This window comes from Dermacentor silvarum, chromosome 4, assembly GCF_013339745.2.
Source record: "Dermacentor silvarum isolate Dsil-2018 chromosome 4, BIME_Dsil_1.4, whole genome shotgun sequence".
NCBI lineage: Eukaryota > Metazoa > Arthropoda > Arachnida > Ixodida > Ixodidae > Dermacentor > Dermacentor silvarum.
The window spans coordinates 77,077,162-77,102,855 of NC_051157.2; the positions used below are offsets into that span (position 1 = coordinate 77,077,162).

Here is a 25,694-nt window from a genome sequence, read left to right on the forward strand (position 1 = left end):
GACCTATCCCAGTCGGACAGTGTTGAAAACCTGCCGTCCGCGGAGTGGAACCTAATGGCAGGGCTGGTCAGTGTACTTCAGCCCATTCAGCAAGCAATAATGGAACTGTCTGCGACCACATACCTAACACTCTCGCAGGTGATACCCTTGCTTGTGTGCGCTGCAATTACACTGAAAGAGTATACATTTCGGAAGCCAATGAGGCAGCCTCCTTTGCTGGAAGCCTCCTGCGAAGTCTGAAAACCAGGTTTGTGAATGTGAAGATGTGTCTACTGTTAGTGCTGGCAACGCTGGTAGATCCCCATTATAAGGCAATTTTTCATTCCGCACCAAGCGAAAAGGTTTGGACGAGTAGCCTGCTGCTTTCTGAAGTTGAAAAACTGCACCCGACTGGGACAGAAGAAGCGAGAGAGAATGAAAGCACCGCAAGCACCAAAAAAGAGGCATGCTCTGTGTGGGCTGCGTTTTCAAAAGTCAAGATGGCTTCAGAGCAAAAGACTGCAGTCAGTTGGCATGTCCCAGCACAAGAAACAGGTGAATGAGTATCTACAAACCGCACTGCTTGGCCGGTAAGAGGATCCCCTCCTGTGGTGGTCAACCTTGGGCTCTCAGCTCTACCCTGCGGTGGCTATAGTCGCGCAGAGGGACCTGCCAATTCCAGCTACCCAGGCATCCAGCCAAAGGGTATTTTCAACTGCAGGCAACATTGTGATGACCAGGAGGAGGCAACTGCTTCCAGAGCACGTCGAACAACTTATATTCCTTCATGACAACTGACTGAACTCTGTGTCCCATTTCATTTAGTCTTTCATATTTGTGTTGTAATAAATAATTCATACTAGAAACTATTATGGTCTCATTTTCTCCAATTAAGTTAGTCTACTTAATAATTGCGCGTATCTAATAATGCTCTTGCATATCACTTTTTGGCCAAGTATTTTTTAACAGCTATTCGAAATTCGATTCGAAAATATTCAGCCATAATCACTATTCGCTTCGAACTCAAAATCCACCATTCGCACAACTCTAGAAAATTGTCAGTCCGTCTCGTAAGACGAATCGCTGTAAAGAAAATGATGTATAAAACAAAATAAATTCGAAAGGAAAAAAACGTTGGCGGTGGTGAGTTTCAAACCTAGGACCCCACGCTCAGAGGCCGAATGTCTTACCCACTGAGCTAAACACCCACACTTGTAGAAGGCGAATATATCTGAACCATATGAATGTGTTGTGCCTGTGGTACAAAAAAAATGTTGGAGAACAGTTTCTAGGAAGGCTTTGTTGGAAGATTTAGTGATGGTGGAATAAAAGCCATCTCTAGCACCACATGTAGAGCCATCTTGGAGCATTGTGGATATCGGGAAAATTCCGATCTTGCGAAAATTTAATGCCAAACATGCCACATTCTCGATGCGTTTCGGTGGACACGGGACGTTTCGGTGGACGCTTTCCATTGGGACATTCCTTCACCGAACGAAATGCCACCGATCTCTGAGGGTTCATCTGCTTGACGTTCAGCACAAACAGATAAGCAGTCAATGAGTTCATTAGGAGTGATGAGGGGTTATAGCGTTTTTCATCACGGTTGACAGTGGCTCGACGTGGACGGATAAGGTGCTAAAGAGCGATAAAGGCTTAAGTTGGTCGGAGCAATTGTGATAAGGTTAATAAGCATCAATAAGTGTTGATAAGGGTCGGATCAAGTCTTATAAGGTTGACAAGGACCGATAATAGTTGATTAAGGGTCGGATCATGTCCAATAAGGTTGATACGGACAAATAAGAGTTCATAAGAATTGGGCTGATTGCGATTAGGTTGATACCAACCGATAAGGGTTGATAAGGCTAGGATCGAGTCCGATAAGTTGATAACGATTGATATGGGTTGGTAAGGGTCGGTTTTAGTCCAATAAGGTCGATAGCGACCGATAAGGATTGGTACGGGTTTACACTGGTCGGACCAAGTTTCATAACATGATAATGACACCAAGCTGCGTGGAGATGAGCAAGCGGCACAATGCTTACACATACTTAGACAACTCCCAGAGGAGTTTCTGCATGAATTCTTTAAATAGTTCTTGAAAAATTGGTGCTGTTGCACATTACAAAAAAAGTCACCTCCTTACGCAGTGTAATAGGTTTAATTTTGTGCATATACATTCGTAGAACTAGTGGTGTAATATGAGGGATGAGTGTTCTGTGAATCTAGTACAGTGACTTCTTTTTTTTCTTGCTGTATCTTTTCATTAGAGCCGTAGTATATATTTTCTTGTTTTTGGTTATGATTATAGCAGAAAGGTGATACTGATAAGGCATAGCACACAGTGTTTCCATTCATATATTGGCCTTTTTCAGAATGGCAAATTTGTGTAATCAGAATTTAATAGACAAACTGGGCAGATGTACATGGTTCAAGAAATTTAGCCCTAGTATGGGAGATGCACAAGAAAATTCAGGACTGCATTTGTTGTGCATTCAACAGTGGAAAAAAAATTTTTTTTTTTTTTCGTGTTCGAGGTAGCATAAAAACAGGTGCTTCATCATATTTGTTGCAGACTGCAGTCCACATCTACAGTCCACATTATTTTCCTTGTCCCTTTAATCATGCTGCATATATACCCAAGCTGGCAGCAAGCTTTTGGCATACCATTTCTTCATTGTACACTTTGGAAGCTTTAAGAAAGCTACCTCTCTGCTGTGGGGATAATTAACAAGCCATATACAGCCTTCCACTCCAGAAACTTGCATGTGTTTGGCATTGGGTGTGAAGCATACAAATATTTGCTATGCATCCTGACATCTGGATTGCATTGCATATACTGAGGTTGAAGTCCTTGATCTCTGCATTGTTTGATTGGGAAGGTTTGTTTCTGCATTGGCAGTTGGCATACATATACAGTTGAATGTCGTTGATACGATTCTGCATAATACGTTTTTTGGGATAATATGTTTCTTTTTCTTTTCCCAACAATGCAATTTGGTTGGATAATAGGTTGGATGAAATGATTTTCGGATGATACGCTTTATTTTTCGGTTCCCGTGAAGATTGTATCAACGAGATTCCACTGTACTTCATTTCATACTTAGCAGGCAACTCTGCAGAAGCTACGTAACTAGTGTGACCATGAAAATGTATCACTGAGCAAGTTTTCGTGCGAAGGAGCATGAATATGCCAGTGCCCTTTATGTGACAACCTATCCATCTATATTACAACTATAATGTGGAGTCGGCATTGCATCTGTTCAGGTTTTCTTTTGATATTTATTTCTTTTAATGCATACTGTTCTTTCTTCTGTTCCTGAATGCAGGTAGTGCAAATGTTGCTCTAGCTTCCACAGCATTGCATTGTGTGTATGAAATAGAGGATAGATAGCAAGTTCATTTACAATTGTGAAGCCACTGTTTACAGGCAGGAGAGTGAATAGTTAGGCAGACTTGCTTGTGACCAAGTCCTGAACAGCCAGTTGTTGTGGATTCTAGTACCCATAAATGTCTGATGGGTCACCCTACTATGTTGTTGTTGTGCTTGCATTACGTGCACAGATCAAAACCATTCTGAGTGGCTTCATCATTCGCGGCTACCTGGGCAAGTGGACTCTGACCATCAAGTCGGTATGCCTGGTGCTGGCTGTGGGTGCGGGGCTCAGTCTGGGCAAGGAAGGGCCCCTGGTGCATGTCGCCTGCTGCATCGGCAACATCTTCTCCTACCTGTTCCCCAAGTACGGCAAGAACGAGGCCAAGAAGAGGGAGGCAAGTTAATTGCATCACTCTCGGTCCCTTCCGTTTAATTTCTCGAGAGAAAAAGTTCGGCAGAATCCATCGCGCGATGATGTCGACAGCAATGCGTTTGGCATTGAATCAATGTAGCAATGCAATGTATTGCTACTGTTGAAATGAGTTCTGTATGAGGCGTGTACTGAAGCGTGACTCCTCTTTCGCGCCTCCCTAAGAACACTCAGTGCCCTCTAGTGGCGCCACTGCGAAGCCTGCACGTGACTTTCGAAATGCATGGCGTGCCGGTACGTGCACGTCATGCATTTCGGTACGTGCACGTCAAACACGTCGAGAAGTTCTCACGTGGCCTCCGAGACAGCGTTCACAGGCCGGTGCCTGTGAACGTTGAGGATTGTTCCCTAGCTTTCCGCACACCCAGTGGTACATACACAGTGACCCAAGTTGGCGAGAGATTCATTGAAGAGCAGCACATACCCAGTACATTCATGTCGCAGCTTGCTAAAGTAGGCGCCGTTGGCACGAAAAGCTGCGCATAAACCCAGTGCATTTGTGGCGCAGCCTGCTAAAGCATCGGGTTGCTGTCCTTGAGGAAACCTCGGGACGGGGGTTCGATTCCGCTCTGCATCGGAGAAATGGGTTCGATACATACAACATAAATACCTAGCCCACGGAAAGTGTGTGCAATACCCTAAGAATGCTAACGTATTAACCCTTTGCGGTCCGTTGTCGGGCAGGGCCCTACAACGCAACACGGCCGTAGCGGTCCGCTGTCGGGCGGTCCCGACAAGGGTGTTTGGGGGTTAAATTTCGCGGTTTTTCTCACTGCGATTCGTGCGCATTCTGCGTATACATGATGCGCTATCTCTTGAGGGATAAATAAACTTCGTTTGTTGAAGTTTACTTCTTTTTGCACTAGGGTGCAGCACAATGTTCAGCATGGCTTCTGGATACCAGAGTGTTCTCACTTGCGCGCGCAACCGCACGTTCGCGCGATTCGCTGAGAAGCATGAACACATTTTCACCGCGTGTGTTTTACGGTGGTGCATTTAGTGAAAGCTTGTATGGGTTTTCATTGTCAATAGCTTTATTTTGAGGCGCACACAGCTGCAGAATCATGGTGAGAAAGAACAGCGACACCTGCAGTACCGCCCGCCGCAACCTCATCCTACAGCTGGTGGGTGACGTGAGGGCTAGAGCCAAAAAGCGAGGTCCGTCTGCGCGGAAGGAGTGCGAGGAAAGGCTAGATGGGAGGAGCCATTTCATCTACAAGCTCGCAGGCCAAAGCAGCAAGGACTGTGCTGCTTGTAGCGATTGAAAAACAAACGTAGGCAGGAGGGAAACTGTGTTTTTCTGCAAAGCCTGCAGTAACAACCCTGGCCTGCACCCAAGAGAATGCTTCGAGCGGTATCACATGCGGCTGAAATATCGGTAGAGGAGTTGCCTGCAGAATGCAAGAGAAAAAATAATTATCCTGTGAGTTTTTCTTCCACAGTTGGTGGTTTTGTTAGCGGCGCCACAAACTGGCAAAATAGTTTTGGACCGGAACAGCGGGAAAGTGGGTAAAAGTTTCGGACCGCAAAGGGTTAAAACAGCCTGCCATGGAATGTTGCTAATGGAAAAGATGCCATGTGACTGCTTGTCGTGTTACCCACTGGGATCAGCCATATAGAGCCAACTATAAATCTAAGTAAATGTTGGAGAAATTAACAAGAATGAATGAGATAAACAAGAGGTAACTTATGGGCTTGATGCTCTGTTATTTGCAACCATATGAATCCAAGAGAGAGTACCTCAGAGAGCCTCCGCTTATTGTACAGCACCAAATAATGAAGTCGTACGTATGTACTACCCCTGTGGCAGAATGTAACGCTTAACTTCTCGAAAATTCAATGTGTGACATTGCATAACCAGATGTTAAATGCACTTAGCTCCAAAACTTGACATCAGTGGTTGACCAGTGTTGCACCAGTATAAAAAGGCAGCAAAGGGAAACTGCTGTTATTGATCTGCACTGAAATGTTTGTACTTTTTCTTAATAATTTGTTTGATTAGTACAGCATGTGTGGTTTGGGACCAACATGTAGCTATTCTCTTTCATTTACAATTTTATGTTTTAAACTACTGTTTTGTTTGAAGAATGGAAGCAAGCAAAAGGAGCACGGATCCTGACGCTGTCTTAGCAGACCAGGCAGTGTTTAACACTGAACCTTTAAAGCACTTTGAAGTAGTTCATAAACATTTAGGTTTTTAAGCGGATGCATAACCTTGACATTTTCGAAGTCAAGCGTATGCTGCCTCTTTTCCATGTGTAGCTAGGATATGCCCATAATATTATAAAAATGGGTATTCTGTCACTCTCAAGCTAGATTTTGGCATGCTTGTCCATTGAATTCTTGATGTGTTTTGCATTGTGGCTTACCTGATTACATTTTCTCTCTGCGTCCAGATCCTTTCAGCTGCTGCAGCTGCAGGTGTATCTGTTGCCTTTGGGGCTCCCATCGGTGGTGTTCTGTTCAGCTTGGAAGAGGTTAGTACTAAGCACGTGTACAGCGTTTTATTTCACTCGAGTGCATAAGTCAGGAAAATAAGCAAATACTCACCCATATTCACTCGCCAATATTTTTCCATGCTGTGTGCTCACACACACTCATGTGCACTCACACCCGTCGGCACTCACATTCTTACTCATGCCCAGTCGTACTCGCTCGCATTCATAGTCACTTCCATTCACACTTACTGGCTCCTACTCACACTCGTACTCATGTCTTCTCCCACTCACACTCGACGACAGTCACGTTCATGCTCACGTCCACTCAAAATCACCGTCACTGACTTTCGTTTATACTCACATTAACAGCACTCATACTGCTCATAGTCATGTCTACTCAAACTCAGTGACACTCACTCTCATTCATACTCGCACGCTATCTCACGCCTGTGAAATGAGTGTGGAACGAGTACTAGTCAGTGTCCCCGTGAGTGAGTACGCCTACTCATGCTGTGGAGAAACTGTTGTATTGTGGTTATGTTCATATTTTGTCGCTAGCACACAGGCTGAACTTTGTGCAGATGGGGCAAACTCTTGGCTCCATTGGCTTTGGCTTTGTGTAGCCATAGCATTTCATTCGAAGAGTGCTAGAGGGTAGTGATACATTAGTTCTTGCGTGCGACTGCAGTACAGTGGCTGAGCCAGTGTGAGAATGGACAGCACAGGGATTTCTATAAACTTTCGTTCTTCTGGCTTCAACCTGCCTTCTTGCGGCTAATTTGTCATGGAAAGTACTTTTATTTTGTCTATATATATATTTTGTCTATATTTTGTTTATAAGTATTTTGTCTGTAGTTTCTACCGTGTGACTGTTTTTAATACACTAGAAACAAAAATGTTTGACATATCAAAAATAATTGCCCATTCTGAGTGTTACTGGCCAAATGTCACCCAGATTTAGTGACAGTCATAACTCGAAAGTGTCTAGATTTATTCATGTGCTGGAAACATTGCAAGGCGAACGCTTGACAGAACTGAGTCACATAGCGCAATAACAAAACCACATTGTACCTTCTCAAAGAATGCATGCCGAATTCATTTACTGCCCGTGTATCCCTTGTAATTTTGATATGAAAGAGTAGTATTGCAGCCCCAGCATATTTAGGGCAAAATTGAGGACTAAAAGCGTTCCACAACTGTCTTCAACATCTCTCTGCTAAGTGCTGCTGTGCATTCACCCTTGTGTTCCTACAGCATGGTAAGAGATCGGTAATTGTAAAGCCGTGTTTCTCAATGCTGCGCAGGTGAGCTACTACTTCCCGCTGAAGACGCTGTGGCGTTCCTTCTTCTGTGCCCTGGTGGCGGCCTCTGTGCTGCGTTCCATCAACCCTTTTGGCAACGACCATCTGGTGATGTTCTACGTAGAGTATGACCTTCCGTGGCTCTTCTTCGAGCTGCTGCCCTTCGTTCTGCTTGGGATCCTCGGGGTCAGTCACCACTACTGCAGTGTTGCTGTATTTTGTGTCACTTTCTTTGGTTGTTGCTGTTGTGAATGACTGCCAAGTGCCTGGCATTTCTTCCAAAATGTTAATCAAGGATTACCATATTTGCACGATTCTAGCGCACCCCCGATTGTAACGCGCAGTTATATACTAGCCCAAATATAAAAAAAAATAACTTGATGCCGATTCTACCGCACACATCAAGTAACGAAACCTGAGTCGATGCGTACTGTGTTGAAACAACTTTATGGAACATACAGAGGCACACAGATGCACACACAGCTAAATCTTAGTGGCTTGTCCCTATCGGAGTCCGACGACACCTCCTTTTCGCTGTCTACCGACCGCAGAAAGTCATCTTCAGTTCCATCTAATGCTCTAGAAATGCCACACTTACAGCAAACTGGAAAATGGCAACTGCAAGCCAAGGCATAAAAAAAACGTTCGTTCGATGGCAGTGTGGCTAGCTACCTTGCATTGAACTTTTTTCATTAGTAGGAATCTGTTTCGTTTTTGATTTTGAGTAGAATTAGTTACGATTGTAACGTGCATGTAAATTTGAATGCACTTTTTATGAAAAAAGATGCGCGTTAGAATTGTTCAAATATGGTACATTCTTGGCTCTTGAATCATAGTCATAAAAATATAAAAGAAAGGCTCATAAGAAATACAGTGGAACCTCGATTATATGTCCCCCGGTCATGCGATGACCCGCTTTTATGATTAATTAGTTTGGTCCCTGCAAAACCCCCATAGAAAGAATGTATTAAGAACCTCAATTATACGACACAATTTTACGCCGACCCGCCTCGTACGACACCTCTCTGGTACCTTACGAGAAAAAAAAAAAGTTCTAAGCAGATGCAGGTGCATGTAAGCACACTGCAGGTGGCTGATAACGAGTGTGCAATACCTTATTTACTCTAATGTTACACGACTGCAATTGTAATGCGAGCGGCTACGTTCCAGTCACGCGAAATAAAGAAAATAAAATCATTAATGTAACACAAGATGAAAAAATAAAACTGCTAATGTAATGTGAAATGAACGAAAAAAGAAATGGTACATTTATTCAAGGAATAGCAATTCGGAAACGTTTTCTTCACTCATGATGGTCGTCTGAAGAGGAGACAGAGCATTCCTTGGGTAGTCTTCTCGGGCGATCACTTTAGTAAAAATAGTTTTACTTTCACGAAATTTCGCGTGACTCTGCACTCAAAGCGTCCCCGAAAAGTGTTTCTGGTGCTGTCCTAAGCTCGCTATCAGCGCCAAGAGAGCTGTTGGCAGCATACTTTGAGGACAAGCCAAGTCTCGCGAAAGCGAAACTATCTCCAAAAGGGGTCGCCTGAGAATTGACATCTTCCATGCCACCGAGCTTGTTTGAGATTTAAGTACTTCTTAAAAGACCGCACAATCATTTCATTTGGGGTCAGTACTAGGCCACTTCAAGTTGCACAGAGCCTTCCCGACTGGCCTCGCATTTAATGTGGGCCTACCACTGGTCCTGCCATTTGGCAAATCGTCGACTTCTTAACGTTGAGACACCGAGCCGCGACGGACTTTCCCAGCTTCTCGGCCGTCAAAATTGCTCGTCTCTCAAAGCGACATTCATACCGAAATCACTGCGTCGCCATAATGTCGCGAATGAACAGAGTCGAACAGCAAAAGACCATAGGGTATTGTAGCATCTTAACCAGTCACAAGCACAGCGAAAACAGCGTCGATTCCAACCAAACACAAGTTCTAACTTCAGTCGACTTGTCTATGGATTGGATTGAAACGTAAAGTTACAGGTTGCCAACGTAACGCTAAAAATCGCAGGATTTAGAATTTTTGTTTTAAAATGGTCAATTTTGCGTTTAGGTTCGAGTTCAAACAAGAAAAATCATGAAAAAAAAAATTGCATTACAATCGAATAAATGCGTCAATTTTTTAATAATTTAATCTACCTTCCTTGGAAGCAGTGCAGGTTGTGCAGCGGGCTTATTCAGGCGGTCTGTACCCTTTCTTTGTGGTCAAGACTGAGCATCACTGCCCATATTCTTAGTTTTTTTATTATACGACGCCCAGATTATACGGCGGTTTTGCCTGGTCCCCTCAAAGTTGTATAATCGGAATTACACTGTACGCAAGCGGTAATTTATAGCCACCGAGTGCGCAGAGAGTACGGGAGTGAGTGGAGTGAAGACCACGTGGTGAAAGTTGATCGTTTTGAGAGTGTCACTAAGAGTTACCACAATCTAACCATTTTCTTGAAAGGCCCGGCAACCATCGATGGCCTACTTATGAAGAGTCGACATGCAGATAGGCCCCAGAGAGGAGAAGGGCAGTGTCAGAGGAGGATGGCTTGCCGAGGCGAGCTTTTTCGTAGGTTTTTTTTTTTCTTTCCTCCATGAGTGCAACCCTAAGCATTGCTATCGCTGTCAATGCTTCGCCCTTTGGGCAAGACTGGCAATTTTTTTACTTGGTTGCAGAGCTTAGTGTCTGCTCTTCTACAGCGTATTACTGCTGCCACTTGAATGGCTGGGTGGCAGCATAGGCAATGAATGCAATAATTTCATATTTGCTGCATGTTTACTGAGGGATTTTACATCTGTGGCGGTTACGAACTCTCAACTTGCTTTGATGTGTCTGGAGTCTTCAGCATTTCACGCAGCACGCTTGATACATATAGCTTTGAAACGGTGCATGTAGTATGCCTTTACTGGAGAAGTAACACTGTTGATGAGAAATGACCATTAAGCATTATTACTGGCAAGAGGCCCACCCCCGTCATTTTGTGTCATTAGGCTCTATGATTGTATTCAAATATTCTTTATGCATTCTCTACTTCAAACACTGTTGAGGCATAAAATGAAACAGTAGAAAAGAACGAGGAAGATTACAGCAGCTAGTCTCTGGATTTTTGCAAGCATTCAACTTTGTGGCTTGGCACTATAGGTTATGAAATTGTTGCCTCTTGCATTGCTAGCTTTAAAGCAGCAAACTGACCGTAGCTGCAAGTGATTACCCTGGTGTGCTTTAGGTGGACTTATGCCTTCTTGCATGTTAATCACCAGTTTTAATGGACATACCTTATGTTGCAGGGTGTGGTGGCCACCATCTTTATCAAGTGCAACATTCGTTGGTGTCGATATAGAAAGGAATCTCGTTTGGGCCAGTATCCCATAGCTGAGGTGAGAGGCATTTCCTGGACACTTGCTTATTATCTCTAATTACTCTCGTTATTCTTCGCTGGCCTAAATTGATTCGCGTTTTTTCTTGCAGGTTATTGCGATTACAGTCATTACGGCTGTTCTCAGTTTTCCCAACGAGTATACACGTATGAATACTAGCGACCTGATAAAGGTAAGGCAACAAAACTTTGTTGATGTAACTGTAGCTTCATATTTAAGTGCAAGCATCCATTGCATGTACCTGTGGTAGAAAGTGCCTGTGAAAATATTTTGCAGCCAAGCTGTTAATACAACTAGAGGCACTCAAAAACGTAAATAAGAGATGTAAATGCAGACACTTAAAGTGCAATTATGTATAGATCCAGATAAAGAACTAGATGTTGCAGTGCGCTGAAAATTAGAGGCAATAAGGGGGATGATACAGGTGATGCAAGGGACAAATTGCATGCATTGATTAGTAAGAAATGACCACTAAGCATCATTAATGGCAAGAGGCGCTCCCTGTCAAATTGTGCCATTAGGTTCTATCATGATCCCTTCATTGAACACTTTACTAACACTCGAAGCCATTTTTTGAGGCATTTCACTACATACAAGATGCATTGTGACAAGCTGATCTATTTAAAAAGTGACAATTTGTCACTTCAGATAAGGCAATGCTGTAGCGATCTTGCTGCTGAGACTACTTTCAGCATTCGAAAAAGTATCCAAGTGACAGTGTCATTACTATCATTGCGAATTCTAGAGATTGCACCAGCATTAAAAATATAACTCGAGTGATACTATTCTTGGTGCTGCATTTGTGTGCCTCAGAATAGTGGTTTAGCCAGGAAGAGCAATGTAAACAGCTTCGCTGAATACTGGGTTGTGATTTATCAAGGTCGCACGGGTCAGTAGAATATTTCTTAAGGTTGTTAGAGTAAAAATCTATATAGTGTGTATACATATGTAGCTCTCTACCTTTGCATTTCATGTGTGTGAGAGTACATGTACTTCGTTTGGTTTGTGGGATAACATTTACTTGAATAATGCCGGCTGCTGACAGAACGCTGCTGCCGGATTGCTTGTTTAGTACCTTATTACAGGGGTGCCATGGAAGTGTGCTTACACGACCCTGTATGCTCTTGTTCTTTTCATAGGTCTTGTTTAGCCAGTGTGGCATTACTGACGTGTCGCCACTTTGCGACTACAAGCGTAACTTTACCAACGTAAACAATCACATTGACATAGCTGAGGCTGGGGATGGCGTTTACAACTCCCTGTGGCAGCTCAGCTTGGCCTTGATTTTCAAGCTGCTCATCACCATCTTTACCTTCGGTATCAAGGTGCGTCTTTTGTTTGCCAACTGCCTTTCACTTCTCCGGATCACTTGAAGGGATGCAACAGTAACTTGTCCTTGTGAAGGCAATTTCAGCTTACAGCTAACATCCTAGATGTGTGGAAGTTTCACATTATTGGTGTATTGGTCACTGGTGGCTCCAGAGGACACTTTACTAACACTCGAAATCATGTTGTGAGGATTTCAGTTAACATACAAGATGCTGTCTAGTTTGCTCTTAATTCATTTGCTGTTTGCTGCATGTATTTTATGTTAGGACTTGAATATCTGACTGTGTCAAGATGTGCACTTTCTTAGCAGAAAACCTCTTACCTAATCGAAAAAAAAACAGGTATAGTATCTGGAATGTTCTGACATTTCCATCTTCATTTTACCGTTTTCGAGCTTCACTGTATCTTGTGTAGGACTCAAAATTTCCGCCAGACATCTGCATAACGTTTCAGCTTGAGTTCAGCACAGTCAGCTTGCACACATGAACCCTACACATTTAAGCGAAAGCAGAGAAAGGCGCTAAGCTTGTAATAAATCTTCTCACTGTTTTTCACTGAAAATTGCTGTAGCCATTGTGATCTTGAGGTAGCTGCTCGGTACCTTGCCCCACCTTTGCTGCATTTCAGGTTCCTGCTGGTATCTTCATTCCGAGCATGGCCTTTGGCGCCATCATGGGCCGCATGATTGGCATCGCTGTGGAGCAGCTTGCTTAGTGAGTTTTTGCTGCTCGCAGTTCTTGCACCTTTGCACAGACCAGTCACAGTTCAGTTTTGTGTTTATTAAGAGAGGGATCCTAAAGCACCACTTCATGCAGACAACCAAAAGAAGAAAAAATGGCAGAAGCTTAGATTGTGTTGTTGGAGCCCTCAAATAAACTCTTTCAGATTAGGAGATGCAAGTAGCTTGCATATGCCAAGTCATATGAGTCTCATAATCTAAAACTTCTTAATTGCACCTTTTTCTGGCAACATATTGTGGATGTGTTGAGTACCACTGCTTGTTAGTACAGTTACTTAAGCTAGAATTCGTGCATGCTTTAAGCTAGAAAAGCATGAGGTAATTGTTTTTGATGATAGTAAAATTGCATGATTATGGAGCTTTGTTCTTTTGGTAAAGTGTGCCTGAGTCATCGTCTTATAAGAACCTGAGTGTACAATCACAATTGTGTTTCAAGCTGAATCACATATCAAGTCCATGCAAAAACAAAGGACATCAACTATATGCTTTCTTCTGTGTTTTTGTGACTGCAGCCAGTACCCGACCCTGTGGGTGTTCCAGGGTGCTTGCAACACGGGTGAGAACTGTGTGACACCTGGCCTCTATGCCATGGTAGGAGCAGCGGCTTGCCTGGGCGGGGTGACACGGATGACCGTGTCTTTAGTGGTCATCATGTTTGAGCTGACCGGCTCGGTACGCTACATCGAGCCCCTCATGGCAGCAGTCATGGCCAGCAAGTGGGTTGGCGATGCTCTGGGCAAGGAGGGCATGTATCCTTCCCGTGGGGTGAAGCTGGTGGTTTGCTTCCTGCTTTTAATGCATTTGTTTGTGTATAAGGCGTGTGTGAGTGTTGTGTGGGTGTGTATGCGTACGCAATAGAGGGAGCACCACTTTGAAAAGAGCACCTTTCCTCATACAGTAAAACCTCGTTAATTCGGATTTCACGAAACTGAAAGAAATGTCCGAATTAACCGAATGTCAAATTATCGAGGGTATCAAGAAAACAATAAACGAATGCTTACTACGTCAACATGCTTTTATTCACTAAATGAATCACCGAGTCCTGTTTCAATTTTGCGCAAAAGCAGCACAGAAGATGTAATTCTTGTTATATTGCGACTGATTAGCGCTCACTGCAGGCGAAGGACTTGAGACTTTGTTCACAGTGCGGCCGCAGCGCTCGTCTTCATCTGAGACACGCTTTTCACTAGCGTGCGCACATCCAGATCATTTTCTCACCAGTGTTGCCAGGTCGCCGCCCATCGCGATGTAGACTGTGCTCTGCATCCTTCGACAATTTTGCACTGAGTAAAAACAAAACGACTGTTTGCCGCAACCGCTGCGGACGAAACTGTGGCCACTATCGACACAATCGTGGATGGCTACTATGCAGTCAAAGGCATGCGGCCGATGCGCGCGCCAAGTCAAAGCAAAACTACTGCCGCAACCGCTGCAGATGAAACCGCAGCCGCTGTTGACACGGTCATCAACGGCGACTACACAGTCACGAAGGCATGCGGTCAACATGGTGCTATGTGCGGCGGTAAACGCAAGAATAAAGGCTTTAAATGTACAAATAGGCACGAAGCATGTAAACGCAAGAATAAAGGCTTTAAATGCACAAATAGGCACGAAACGTGCTGGCATTGCTGTCATTTGCGTACGATGACTATGGTGATGTGGATCGGCCGCTTCGTTTCTGTGGACGCTAACGCCGTTTTTGTGTCGCACATTTGTGGCTCTCTGCGCTCGCCGAACTCCGAGAGTTGTTCGAATCAACCTATGTGCAGCCAAATACGTCTGAATTAACGAGAGTTTCCTTGCATTAAATATTGCATATGCCAGTAGGGACCAAAGGTCGAGTTTGAATTAACGAGGGTCAAATTAACGAGGTTTTACTGCATTTGGAACTGGGCTCTAAATACAATGTCAGACATTCTTTTTCCACTTTGTTATGTGTCAAGTTTACCGTCAGACGGCAGAGCTATGCAGGAAAGCCAGCCTCGCTATTACATAAGGAGAATAGTCACATGCATACGTGGGAGTGGGCCTGCATTTGCAAAAAAGCGAGAGCAACATAAAGATTGATGGGCACGACAACGTAGCGCAGTCTAGGGGCCCAGTTTACTACAGGTGTGTGCGTTGCACATCTGGCCGCTCACAGCAGGGCATGATTGTCTTGCAGACAGAACTACAGTAGAACTTCGTTGATACCATCCCGTTTTGTACAATTTTCCTGCACCAGTGGTAGCGATCAAGAACATAAAAGCGACCAAATGCAGCTACACTTCTTTTTTACCGGTTAATACGTTCGTGGAAAACATCTTTTGGCACTAACGTTTAGTACATCCCCAAACTGTGATCGTATGATGTGTTTTCTGGCAGCTACATCCCATGTGAACAAGGCGTGAGGCACGTATGATCGAGAGCAGTAGGTGCCCACCATGGCAGCTTTCCCACAGTACTCCCCCGCCCGAGCATGTGAAAATGCTGGCACACACTGTTTCCTCTTCCGGTACCAGAAAATATCCTCACTGGTTTTTGCCTCGCATGTCGCATTCGCAGCTATTGCTGCCAACCCTATTGCAATAAGCATCTTCACCTATTTCACAGCGCATATGGCGTTGGAGGCTTACTGCACACTTGATGGTAACCCAAATGCACCGCTTGTTCCCTGCTGGAGGTGTGAAGTAAGTGTCATGTTTCGCTCTGACAACATCGTCAGGTTATTCTGCGTCGCCCACCAGCACACATGGTATACTGGTTCACTCATTATCCTGAGCTAAAGGCTTCTATGCTGAGCTCTTGACCATTGTTTGTGTTATGATATGTTTATGTTCTGGAACCTTTCGATCACTTACTCGTGGTTAAAAGAAAGCTGCTGCAGCATGCGAGCAGTGGTCTGCTGTGTCTTTCTAAAAATTTTGTGCACTTTCTTTTAAACACGGAAAAAGAAAAGCTGCATAAGCGGTAACATGTTACAAACAACTGAACTGATCTATTCTTTCAAACCGTGCATTGAAATTGTGGCCATGAAGTTAATGATTAAACAGTTCAATAATCAGCACTAATTAATAAAAACACCTTCAATACTGGAGGCTTCTCTAGGAGGGTGCTGACAACATACAGATGGTTTCACCACACAGAAGGCTTCGCTTTTTTAGTGCTTGCTCTGTGTTGGCTGGGACGCCGTGTGTATTTGTTGTAACCTGGGGGTTTTCGTATTCATAATGACATTTAATATACTTTGATTGCCATTGGGCACTCTTGCTTAGAAAAGAATTTTTGTTGCCTGCAAAAGTCTCTGCACAGATGTTTATCTCCTTAATTGTACGGGGTTTAGCTATGATGCTCACATTCACTTGAATGGCTACCCATTCCTGGACAACAAAGAGGAATTCGCCCACACCACTCTTGCGGCTGACGTAATGCAACCACGGTGAGTTTTGAAATGTGTAACACACTGCCAATTGCTTGCAAAGTCTGCACTCATCAATGCCTCGTTCTGTAGTTTAAAATGCAGCAGATAGGTGCTGCCTCGAGTATATACAGGGAAAATCTCCACTCCAAAGTCTATGAGGTATGTCCAAGTGAATATATTATAGAAAATAACTGCGCTCCTGGGACATTACTTAGACATGCAAAATGCATTACAAGATAGGCAAGTCAGAAGCTTTAACTCGCTTATTCAAGTGCATGTAAGAGGCAGAAATGCTGTCATTAAGCAATTACTAGCCTTTTCAATGGAGCTGTTTGCATATTAAAGAAAAACACAATTTATAATCACCACTGGAGTAAGTGCCTAAACAACCCTTAATATTCTTCTTTCTTTTTTTTTTCAAAAATTGATAAAAATGAAAAAATTTGAACTTTTCCAAATTCTACCAGCAGTGCACCTAAAGTGGACAAAATCAAGTTGTCAGTCTAAAATTAGATGAAATTTTGGCTTCGACACACAACTTCCACAAATTCGTTGTGCTTAAGTACAGGTATATTCTACTCCTGTGTAATCTACAAAATATCAACATTTTCCACTTTCAATTATGTAACAGAAGCACTTGAGTGCATTGGGATGTCCCTTTGGCTCCAGAAATTAATGTTGTAAGCTTGATGGGGATCCATTTTCTTTTTTCAAATGTTCACAGATTTTTATTGTAAAGCTTTGAGCTCTGCTCACAACAGTCATCGGAATTTGATATTTTCTTTTATCACTTAAAGGAGCTGGAGAGCATTTCTGCGTTTCACATGTATTTAGAACAGGGAGGCCGAGACGAACAGCTTCCTCGCAAGGAATGCTGTAGTGGTAACAGGCGAGTTCTTTTGGGAAAATGTTATCAATTCAGCCAGAAATTTACAGGGCATGATGGAGACTAATTAGCAAAGTAATTTACACAAGTTCTAAGATTTTAGTTGTCCTTTTTTGGGGGGGTGGATTTTGAAGACCATGTCCAGCTCCATGGTCTATGAAAAGTGCATGAAATTAAATGCTTCTCTAGATACTGCTCTCCTCAGTCTCCAGTTTGAGTTTGATGGGGGATTAGATTGAGAAATAAGGAAGTTTGTGTGTGTAGGATAGACTCTGCCAATACAAGATAAGGGTATCTGTTGGTCACCAGAGGAGGCCCATTGTACAGTAGACTGATGATGATAATGGCATCTGTGTATAACAACAGGGAACGATAACATACGGGATTTTAGTGATAATTATCTGAAAGCCACTGTTTGTTTATGAATTCTCATTAAATGCATCAGCCTTGCACACTTGTGTTTACTTGTGAAAATATTTTGTATTGTCTGCGTATGCCTTTTCATATTTAAGATGCTTCACTCTAGCTAGCTCATCTAGGTAATGAACGACATCAGGAAATGTAACTGTTGCATTGTGAAACAACGAAAACATAATGTTTGACTTTATTACTGCAGGCGTGGGGAAGCACCACTTTGCTGTGTGACGCAGGATAGTATGACAGTCGAAGAATTAGGTAAGCCTTAGCATGAGATGGTTGCTATCAGTTGCAGCAGTATGGTTAGTGTTCTCTGTCCCTGTCATCATTTTCTTGTGCATTACATGTTGCTTTCACAGAGTGCCTCCTGAAGACAACTGATCATAATGGCTTCCCTGTGATAGTTTCCACGGAATCTCAGTATCTTGTCGGTTTCGTGCTGCGTAAGGACCTCAGCTTGGCTTTGGGTGAGTATTCACTTCACATTTGGTCACTGGGGAGTGGCTGGAAAGGTGAAAGCACCGCAGCAGCTTTGAGGCTTTTTCTCCTTTAATCTCAAAGTTCTGCGACATACTGCTTTTTTGTCCCTTATATAGAGTTATACATGGGGTCTACTCTAAAACACATTGTATTCATAACCACGTACCATGTTTCCAACAGCTTACTTTACATTCCATTTTCAATTGAGTTCAATGTATTTATTTGAAGTGACCATTATTTTGCTCGTGAAGCAGCAAAACAAGAATGCAAATTAGAGGCGGCAAAAAATAATAATAAACTGAAGCAGTACATTCTAAATGTTGTTTATGGCCTAGTAGTATTGTAAAAATTGCCAGGCCAGCAGGATGACATCCAGCATAGGTGTCATCATCATCATCAGCCTATATTTTTATGTCCACTGCAGGACGAAGGCCTCTCCCTGCGATCTCCAATTACCCCTGTATTGCGCTAACGTATTCCAACTTGCGCCTGCAAATTTCCTAACTTCATCACCTCTAACTTCATCACCCCATCTGGTTTTCTGCCGACCTCGAAGGGTGGTGGCATGGAGCAGAGGTAGAGTACCCGGCTTCAAATCTGAAGGTCGTAAGTTCGAATCCTACTCCAGTCCACCGCATTTTCAGGCTTGGAGTGGTGCCTGACACCGGCAAGAAAAATATATTGCCGAGAGCTAGTGGTGCTATACTAGTTCAGGTGCAACCAGACTAGGAAGGCCCACTAAGCTTCGTCAAAGTCACTCCCTCACCAGAACAGGAATTGGCCTCCCTGGTGCAGTATTTGACCACTACCTCCCTCATGACATGAGCATAGGTGTATTTCGGTGCCTTTGCCAGCGCTGGGCTCGTTTCGAAGCATAAAGGCCTTATAAGCCTGTACAGGCATCTACACACAAAATTAATATCAGTGACGCAAAGTACAGCACTTCTGCACATCTTTGTGTTGTCCATATTTAAGCATTTTGGTCCGGGAATTTTGAAGATAAATAATAGAAAAAGCATCACGAACAAATTGCATGTCAACAGTTGCTGGCAACTGAGCCTGGTGTGTTACAGTAACGTACTCATTAGAGAGCGTGACGTTTCTCCACTGGAGTTGTGTTGAATTTGGCTCTACATTATACCGTAAAAACCCGCGTATAATACGAACCCGAATATAATACAAGGTGAAATTTCTGGGACGAGAAATGGAAAAAAAAGTTTTACCCGCGTATAATACGAGTGAGAGAAACTCGGGGAAAAGGAAAACATTTATTTATATCGGACTCAGCACTTCATTCACTGTCGTCCTCAGCTGCGCTTTCGTCGGACAATTCCTTGTCCGATAAATCTTCCCGAGGTACTCGTCCTTTGTGCCATCGAGCGCGTTCGAGATCCCGCACTTCTTGAAAACACGATGCACAAGGTCTTCTGGGATGCTCGCCCATGCGTCCACGATTCACTTGTACAGCGTGGCTGGCGATGCCCGCTTCAGCCGCCCGGTCGGCGTCACTGCAGGTTCACCTGACCGCATCTATTCTGCTTAACACCGCTTCACCGCATCCTTGAAAGGCTTGTTGACGCAAACATCTAGAGGCTTGCAGCTGAGACGTCATCCCACCTGGGATAATGACGAGTTCAGTTCCAGAATCACGCAACAGCTTCTTCACTGAGTTGGCCAAATGGCCACGAAACGCGTCCAGCACGCGGATGGACGGGAATGACAACAGTGCACCGGGCCGCCTACACCACACGGACTTTATCCAATCGAGCACAAGACTCTCGTTCATCCACCCTTTCTCATGGCATCTCACGATGACATTTTTCGGCAGCTCACCTTTCGGCATTGTCTTGCGCTTGAACACGACATAGGGCGGGAGCTTGCGGCCTGTCTGACGTGCACGACAACATGACGGTAACACGTGTCTTCTCGTTCCCAGTGGACCGGACATAAACTTGTTTCGAGCCCTTCTCGTGCACGGTGAGGGGCGATGGCACGTCCAGATAAACTGGTGTTTGGTCAGCATTGCCGATTTGCCCTAGCTGAAAGTTCTTCGATTTGCGCATCGAAATAACGTGGCGCTGGAAAGCCACCAGTAGCTCTTCAAACGATGCCGGCAGCTTTTGCGAAATCGAAGTTCTCCGGCGCAATGAAAATCCCGCATGGGGGACATATAGCGATAAATGCAATGTTTGCTCGCTTTGAAGTCGGAGCTCATTAGGCCTTTCTCTCTCGCAAGCTCCCTAGCTTTTGCCTGCATAAGCTGCATGCTCGCAGCAAGATGCGCGGCTCGCTGTTCTCGTACGAATTCCGTCAGGGCGAGTTCAATTTCCAGGAATGTCCCATTCTTTGGGCCATCGAAAGCTTCTTTGCATTCCGCTGCACGCGAAAAGTGCTTCCTTCTGTCGTCGCCATCCTCGGATGCTTCCCTCAGTGACGCCAAACTACCTCCTGGCCGCACTGTTGCCGATGTCCTCTGTCGCTAAAATTGCGTTTCGCTTGAAAGCAGCCGAGTACTGCTTTCGTGGCCCTGACATCGTGTTCCTTCACTAAAAACGATGCACTTCGCGAAGTGCGGTTAACATGTGAACTGCCGAAGTCCGCACTCAACAAAGAAAGAAACGATGCCGTAGCCACGCTGCAATAGCGAAGTCAAGCCGTAGGCAGGCAGCAATAACAAAGCCAGCCGTAGCCACGCAGCAATCACGAAGCCAAGCCGTAGCCACAGAGCAAAAATGAAACCAAAACTTCGAGCCCAACTTTCTGACTGAAATTTTCGTCCGGATCCGCATATAGTACGAGGTGGAAATTTGGGACGCTAATAACAGGAAAAAAACCTCGTATTATACGCGGGTCTTTACGGTAATTCTTTTGCGGCAAACCTGTCTTTAGGAACATAGATATCGCTCTTAGACATACCAGTCATATCAAACAGAGCAACCAAATATATGCAAGCAAACCATCTATGCCAGTGCACAAGAAAGATGTTGCTTCATGCCTTTAAAAGAGAACGGCACTGTATTGGTGGGGTGCCGTGGATTCAGACTGCAAATCTGGATTCTAGGCAGTGTACTTCAAGGCTAATGGAAATTCAGCTTTTGCACATAACTTGCACCGTTAGAATTACATAGCACGCAGGTTCTTTGGGGCTCTGGAAAAAGAAAGGTTGATTAAAAAGGAAGGTTGATTACCAGAATTGTTAACATGTAAAACGTTAATGTCCACAGTACAACCCTCGCATGTCTGCACAGTGATTCAAGGTGTGTGTATGTATTGTTTTTGTTTCTTTGCATTAGTTTGTGTTCTCTTTGTGCTTGAAATGGGAAGGGTCAACCAACTTGCTCTCATCATGCTTTTGCTCCTATACTAGATAGACTACCAAGAACATAGATCTCTTAGCTTTGACAGTCACCATTGTTTGCATGAGATGAAGCATCATCCCGCATGTTTTCATGTCGTGCAGCCAATGCTCGCAAGTGCCAAGAAGGAGTTGTGGGCAGCTCGCGTGCCCTCTTCACGAGCCAGGTACCAACGCCATGGAATGGCCCACCACCAGTTAAACTGCGTCGCATCTTGGACCTGGCAAGTGTTTATTTTATACCTCTCTATGGTGCCATTAAATGTGGACATCCACTGTTGTGGTTCCACCGTAATGTGCCATTCGTCTAGGCATGCTGGTTTAGCTGGTCATTCTGTGCAGTGCTCCCAACTTACATTAGTGAACCGTGACTACCTGCATGTTTTGTTTTAAGCTATCTGAATGTTAAAATAAGACTCCTTTCATAAAGCAAGTTTTCAGCAAGTTTGTGCAAACTTGAAACTGAAAGTATCCACTGTAGAAGCTATCTATGTCTTACAAGAATGCATTGATGTCTTAAAGGGCCTGTAAACCATCTAGAGGTCAAAATTTAGTTGTGGTGTTGCAGTTGTGCACGAGTCTACAACGAACATGTAGCCACGAGAGGTTTTCGAAATGGTGCCGTAATAGCAGAGTTACCCGCGTTTGACGGTCGAAACACGGCCCTCGCTCGTTTCGCTCTTTCCTTCGCTACGCTCCGTTCGTCGGCTTGTCTCTCCTCCTCGCCAAGTGCTCCTCCGACTGTCACGTGACATACATCATCACTAACGCGCTTTTCAAACGACTGTCCATTCCAGATTAAGGCATGTCCATGCTAGCGGCAAACATACCGACGGCTAACCAGCCTCCAGTGCCGTAGAACGTCTGCCGCGTGAGAGGTGTCCAAAGTAGACGGCTCTTCGGCCGGCGCACCGCCCACCGCACGATCGGTGGGCCAATCGACGACCGCGAAGCTGCGTACCTCTGCCACCGGCGATGCAAACATCGGCTGCAGCTTCTGTTCCTAGCAAAATAATTTCTGCTAGATAAAGTGATGCCTGAATTGTACATTTTATGAAAAACGATAACCACTATCAAACTTTAAACACGAATGAGGGCTCCAATACTTGTCGAGCTCAGCTGCAGTGCACGGCTAGTGACGGCAGATGACTGGCTCGGCTGTGCTCGCATCGCAGCTGATGGCGCTGCTAATATAAGCGTATTTTCTCCTTGGGTACAATTATTGCGAAGAGCGACAACAACGGTAAGAAAATATTGCGGCTTGTGAGCGGCGGTAATTCATTCCGAAGCGCCATCCGCTTTAGCATTGAAGTGAACCGGAGAAGGCCTAGCGACGATATCAGCGCCGACAAGCGATCAGCGGCGGTGAGGCTGCCGCACAAATGGGTCCCGGTCTCATCCTCTCTACGGCAAGGAAATCTCGCCGTTCGCGAACAAAACCGCCGTTGAATGACGGCCTGTGAATAGCAAACGGCGTGCAGCGAGTTACCGTGCCGGTAACGTGGACGGGCCTTAGCCGCTACTTCACGCTTCGTGCCAGCCCGTGCTCACGCGAAGCGTGCCGCTATGGACCCTGTGTTGCGCGCACGTCTAGAATGCCAACATTGTCGCACTTTGTTCACGCAGCTAATCAGACTGCTAAGCACGACTGTGTTGGAACGTGAGCGATTTGGCACTTGCGTTGCAGGCTGTAATTACCGATTCGCAAGTGCGCACAAGCGAGCAACACGGTGAGGAAGAGCAGGGAGTGCACATACCTGCTAGCAGACTAACCGGAAGTCATAGGTTCTTGTTCGACCAATCGATATCGTTGCCCCTGGTGACATGGCGACGACCGCTGAGGATACCGGAAAGGCCCGGAGAGAGGAGCACGGCATTGTTTTTTTATTTGGTGGCGCGCCCGCCGCGCGTAGCACTGCAGCGTTTGGCATCGTTGGTCATGACGGCATTCTGAACTCGATGCACGTGTTTACTCGAAATGTTCAAACAATATCGGAGTTGGTTTAGGGGCCTTTAATGCCCCTGTGGGACAGGAAATGAAGCCCTTTGTAGGGCTGATGTGAACTATACTCTGTATTGAATTGGCATTATAGCAACAGCCCTACTTTTACCGTGGTTCAGTGAACTAGAATGTATGGGCAGTGCACAAACTGATGTGTACCTCACCTTATCGCACGAGTCACGCGAAGTGCTGCTCGTAGCGGTGGCATTGTCGTCGCTAGCTTTTGAAGGCATCTAGCAAACCGTAGCTCCACCCATGGCCACTTTGGTCAGACGCCAGACACGCATTCGAGACCGGCCGTGGTCCAGTGCCCAATGTGCTTTACTACAATGTACCTTGAATAGCTAGCAATTGTGGTGTCGCTGCTACTGGCAAAACGATACACTTCAGGTGGAGAGGCGCAGTCACGCTATTCAAAAAAGGTTCTAGTACACTCTAACAGGAGTGCCCTCCTATAGATTCTCTTAAATTCCAAAAAACTGTACTGTAGCATCTATTCGCATTATGGCAGTACTATAGCCAATTAAGGCTGCAAATTGGAATGAGAATCTAGGTATCCTGGCATGTAGGTTTGATGTTCTAAAGCTAAAAGACAATGGAGAGGATGTGAGGTCTTTTGACTCATGCGGCACGTATGTATTGGTTGCTGTGCTGTTGGGCACCTCCAAAAATTCCCTGCATTTACAGCTGATACGACTGTGCAAAGTAACAGGTACACTTGGCTCATAGATATCCAAAGAATCTTGCTGGTGATTTGGCATGGTAGATGTGCTGGCAAGCTACCTGCTACAGTGGTTATTTGTTTGATTTTGACATCTGAAATGTCAAGCCTGAATTTAAGTATCGACTCATATTAATAAAAGGTGACTTGCATGCTTGTTTTCTCCCCGTAGGCTCCCATCACAGTGACGGACCAGACCCCCATGGAAACTGTAATTGACATGTTCCGCAAGTTGGGCCTGAGGCAGACTCTAGTCACGCACAACGGGTAGGCCTCAATGCTTTTTGTTCTTGTTGTTTTATCAACTTTCGTCTTCAACATTTGTGAAGGCTTCAATGAATGCAGGTGCACAGTTGTGTGTAGCCATTCTTATTAATGTCAGCCTGTGTCTATGATTTAAGCCACGTTCAGACACTCCTAATGCAAACGCATTGAAAAGTTACATGGCTAAGTACTTTGAAGCTGAGCATCTCTTGCCTTTTCAATACCTTAAGATTCACTTCAACACCTAAAAGAAATTGGAAACTTTATTTCTGAATGTCTCTTTGTCCAAGTTGTCACTGTCAGAGTCCAGCTGAGTGTGGTCCTGAAGCTGAGTCCATTTGTTTAGACTCATCAGGGGTGTAGAAAGAGGGGGGTGGGGGGCGGCACACTGAGCGTGTGGCCCCCCCCCCCATGCCTTCGTTAAAAATTTCGTTTTGCCAGGGATACCTGGCAATAGCTGGATGCCTACCCCCCCTCCCCTCAAAAAAGATTTCTGGCTATGCCATTGAGACCCGTTTATGTGTTTTGTGTAGGCCACAAAATTATAGTGTAGGGCATAGTTCTTGCAGTGAAGCGGTCCAGCTCTCCCATGTGTAGGAAAAGGAGGGCGAGATGTTTGAGCTAGTTAAGGAGAAGAGAGTGCCCTGGGACATCTCCAGGAGGTAGGGGAGTGCATTAGGGTATTTGTCACATATCACGCTTGTTTGCCTGGTCTGTTCCTCAGTGGGGTGTTAGATAGCATCATTCAGGTAGTGTGTTTGTACCTGGTGGATTTGTCCAGCGTCTCTTTTTATTGATGTGTGTTTGTGATGGGGATGGTGACAGAAGTCTTTAAGACTCCTCTTACCATCCTGTGCAAATCCAACCAATTTATCCAGTTGATGATGTCGTTTGGCTTAGCACCCCCAGGAATGTGCATTATTGTACTTTGTGTGCTGAGGCTGGCTCCTTCTTCTTTTGTGTTTTTCAGAAAAATCTTGGGCATTATTACCAAGAAGGATGTTTTACGCCACATCAAGCTCCTTGCCAATGAAGACCCAGAGTCCGTGCTCTTCAACTAATACAGCCAAGAGAAAACATCCACGAGGCACAGTTGAGAGTCCATTGTGTTTGAAGAGAGGACTTCGGGGAGCAGCCCTGGCACTTTTAGTCAGGATGGTGCTTGCAGCTGCACATGTACTCAAAAAAGAAAAAAAGAAA

General features: G+C 44.7%; 1 protein-coding gene across 5 annotated transcripts in view; it reads left to right on the forward strand.

Annotated features, from left to right (window-relative positions):
- Window positions 1-25,690, forward strand: part of LOC119450285 (H(+)/Cl(-) exchange transporter 4-like) — an 81,054-nt gene extending 55,364 nt beyond the window's left edge. For all 5 annotated transcript variants that reach the window (XM_037713704.2, XM_037713705.2, XM_049665779.1 and 2 more), the window contains 14 exons: window positions 3,544-3,750; window positions 6,182-6,262; window positions 7,528-7,710; window positions 10,812-10,901; window positions 10,993-11,073; window positions 12,041-12,226; window positions 12,858-12,943; window positions 13,482-13,718; window positions 16,292-16,387; window positions 17,872-17,930; window positions 18,032-18,139; window positions 21,613-21,731; window positions 24,403-24,497; window positions 25,465-25,690. In XM_037713704.2, the coding sequence (XP_037569632.1) occupies window positions 3,544-3,750; window positions 6,182-6,262; window positions 7,528-7,710; window positions 10,812-10,901; window positions 10,993-11,073; window positions 12,041-12,226; window positions 12,858-12,943; window positions 13,482-13,718; window positions 16,292-16,387; window positions 17,872-17,930; window positions 18,032-18,139; window positions 21,613-21,731; window positions 24,403-24,497; window positions 25,465-25,555 (1,719 nt within the window). In that variant the 3' untranslated portion in view covers window positions 25,556-25,690. The remainder of the gene's footprint in view (window positions 1-3,543; window positions 3,751-6,181; window positions 6,263-7,527; window positions 7,711-10,811; window positions 10,902-10,992; window positions 11,074-12,040; window positions 12,227-12,857; window positions 12,944-13,481; window positions 13,719-16,291; window positions 16,388-17,871; window positions 17,931-18,031; window positions 18,140-21,612; window positions 21,732-24,402; window positions 24,498-25,464) is intronic.
- Window positions 25,691-25,694: the final 4 nt, after the last annotated feature.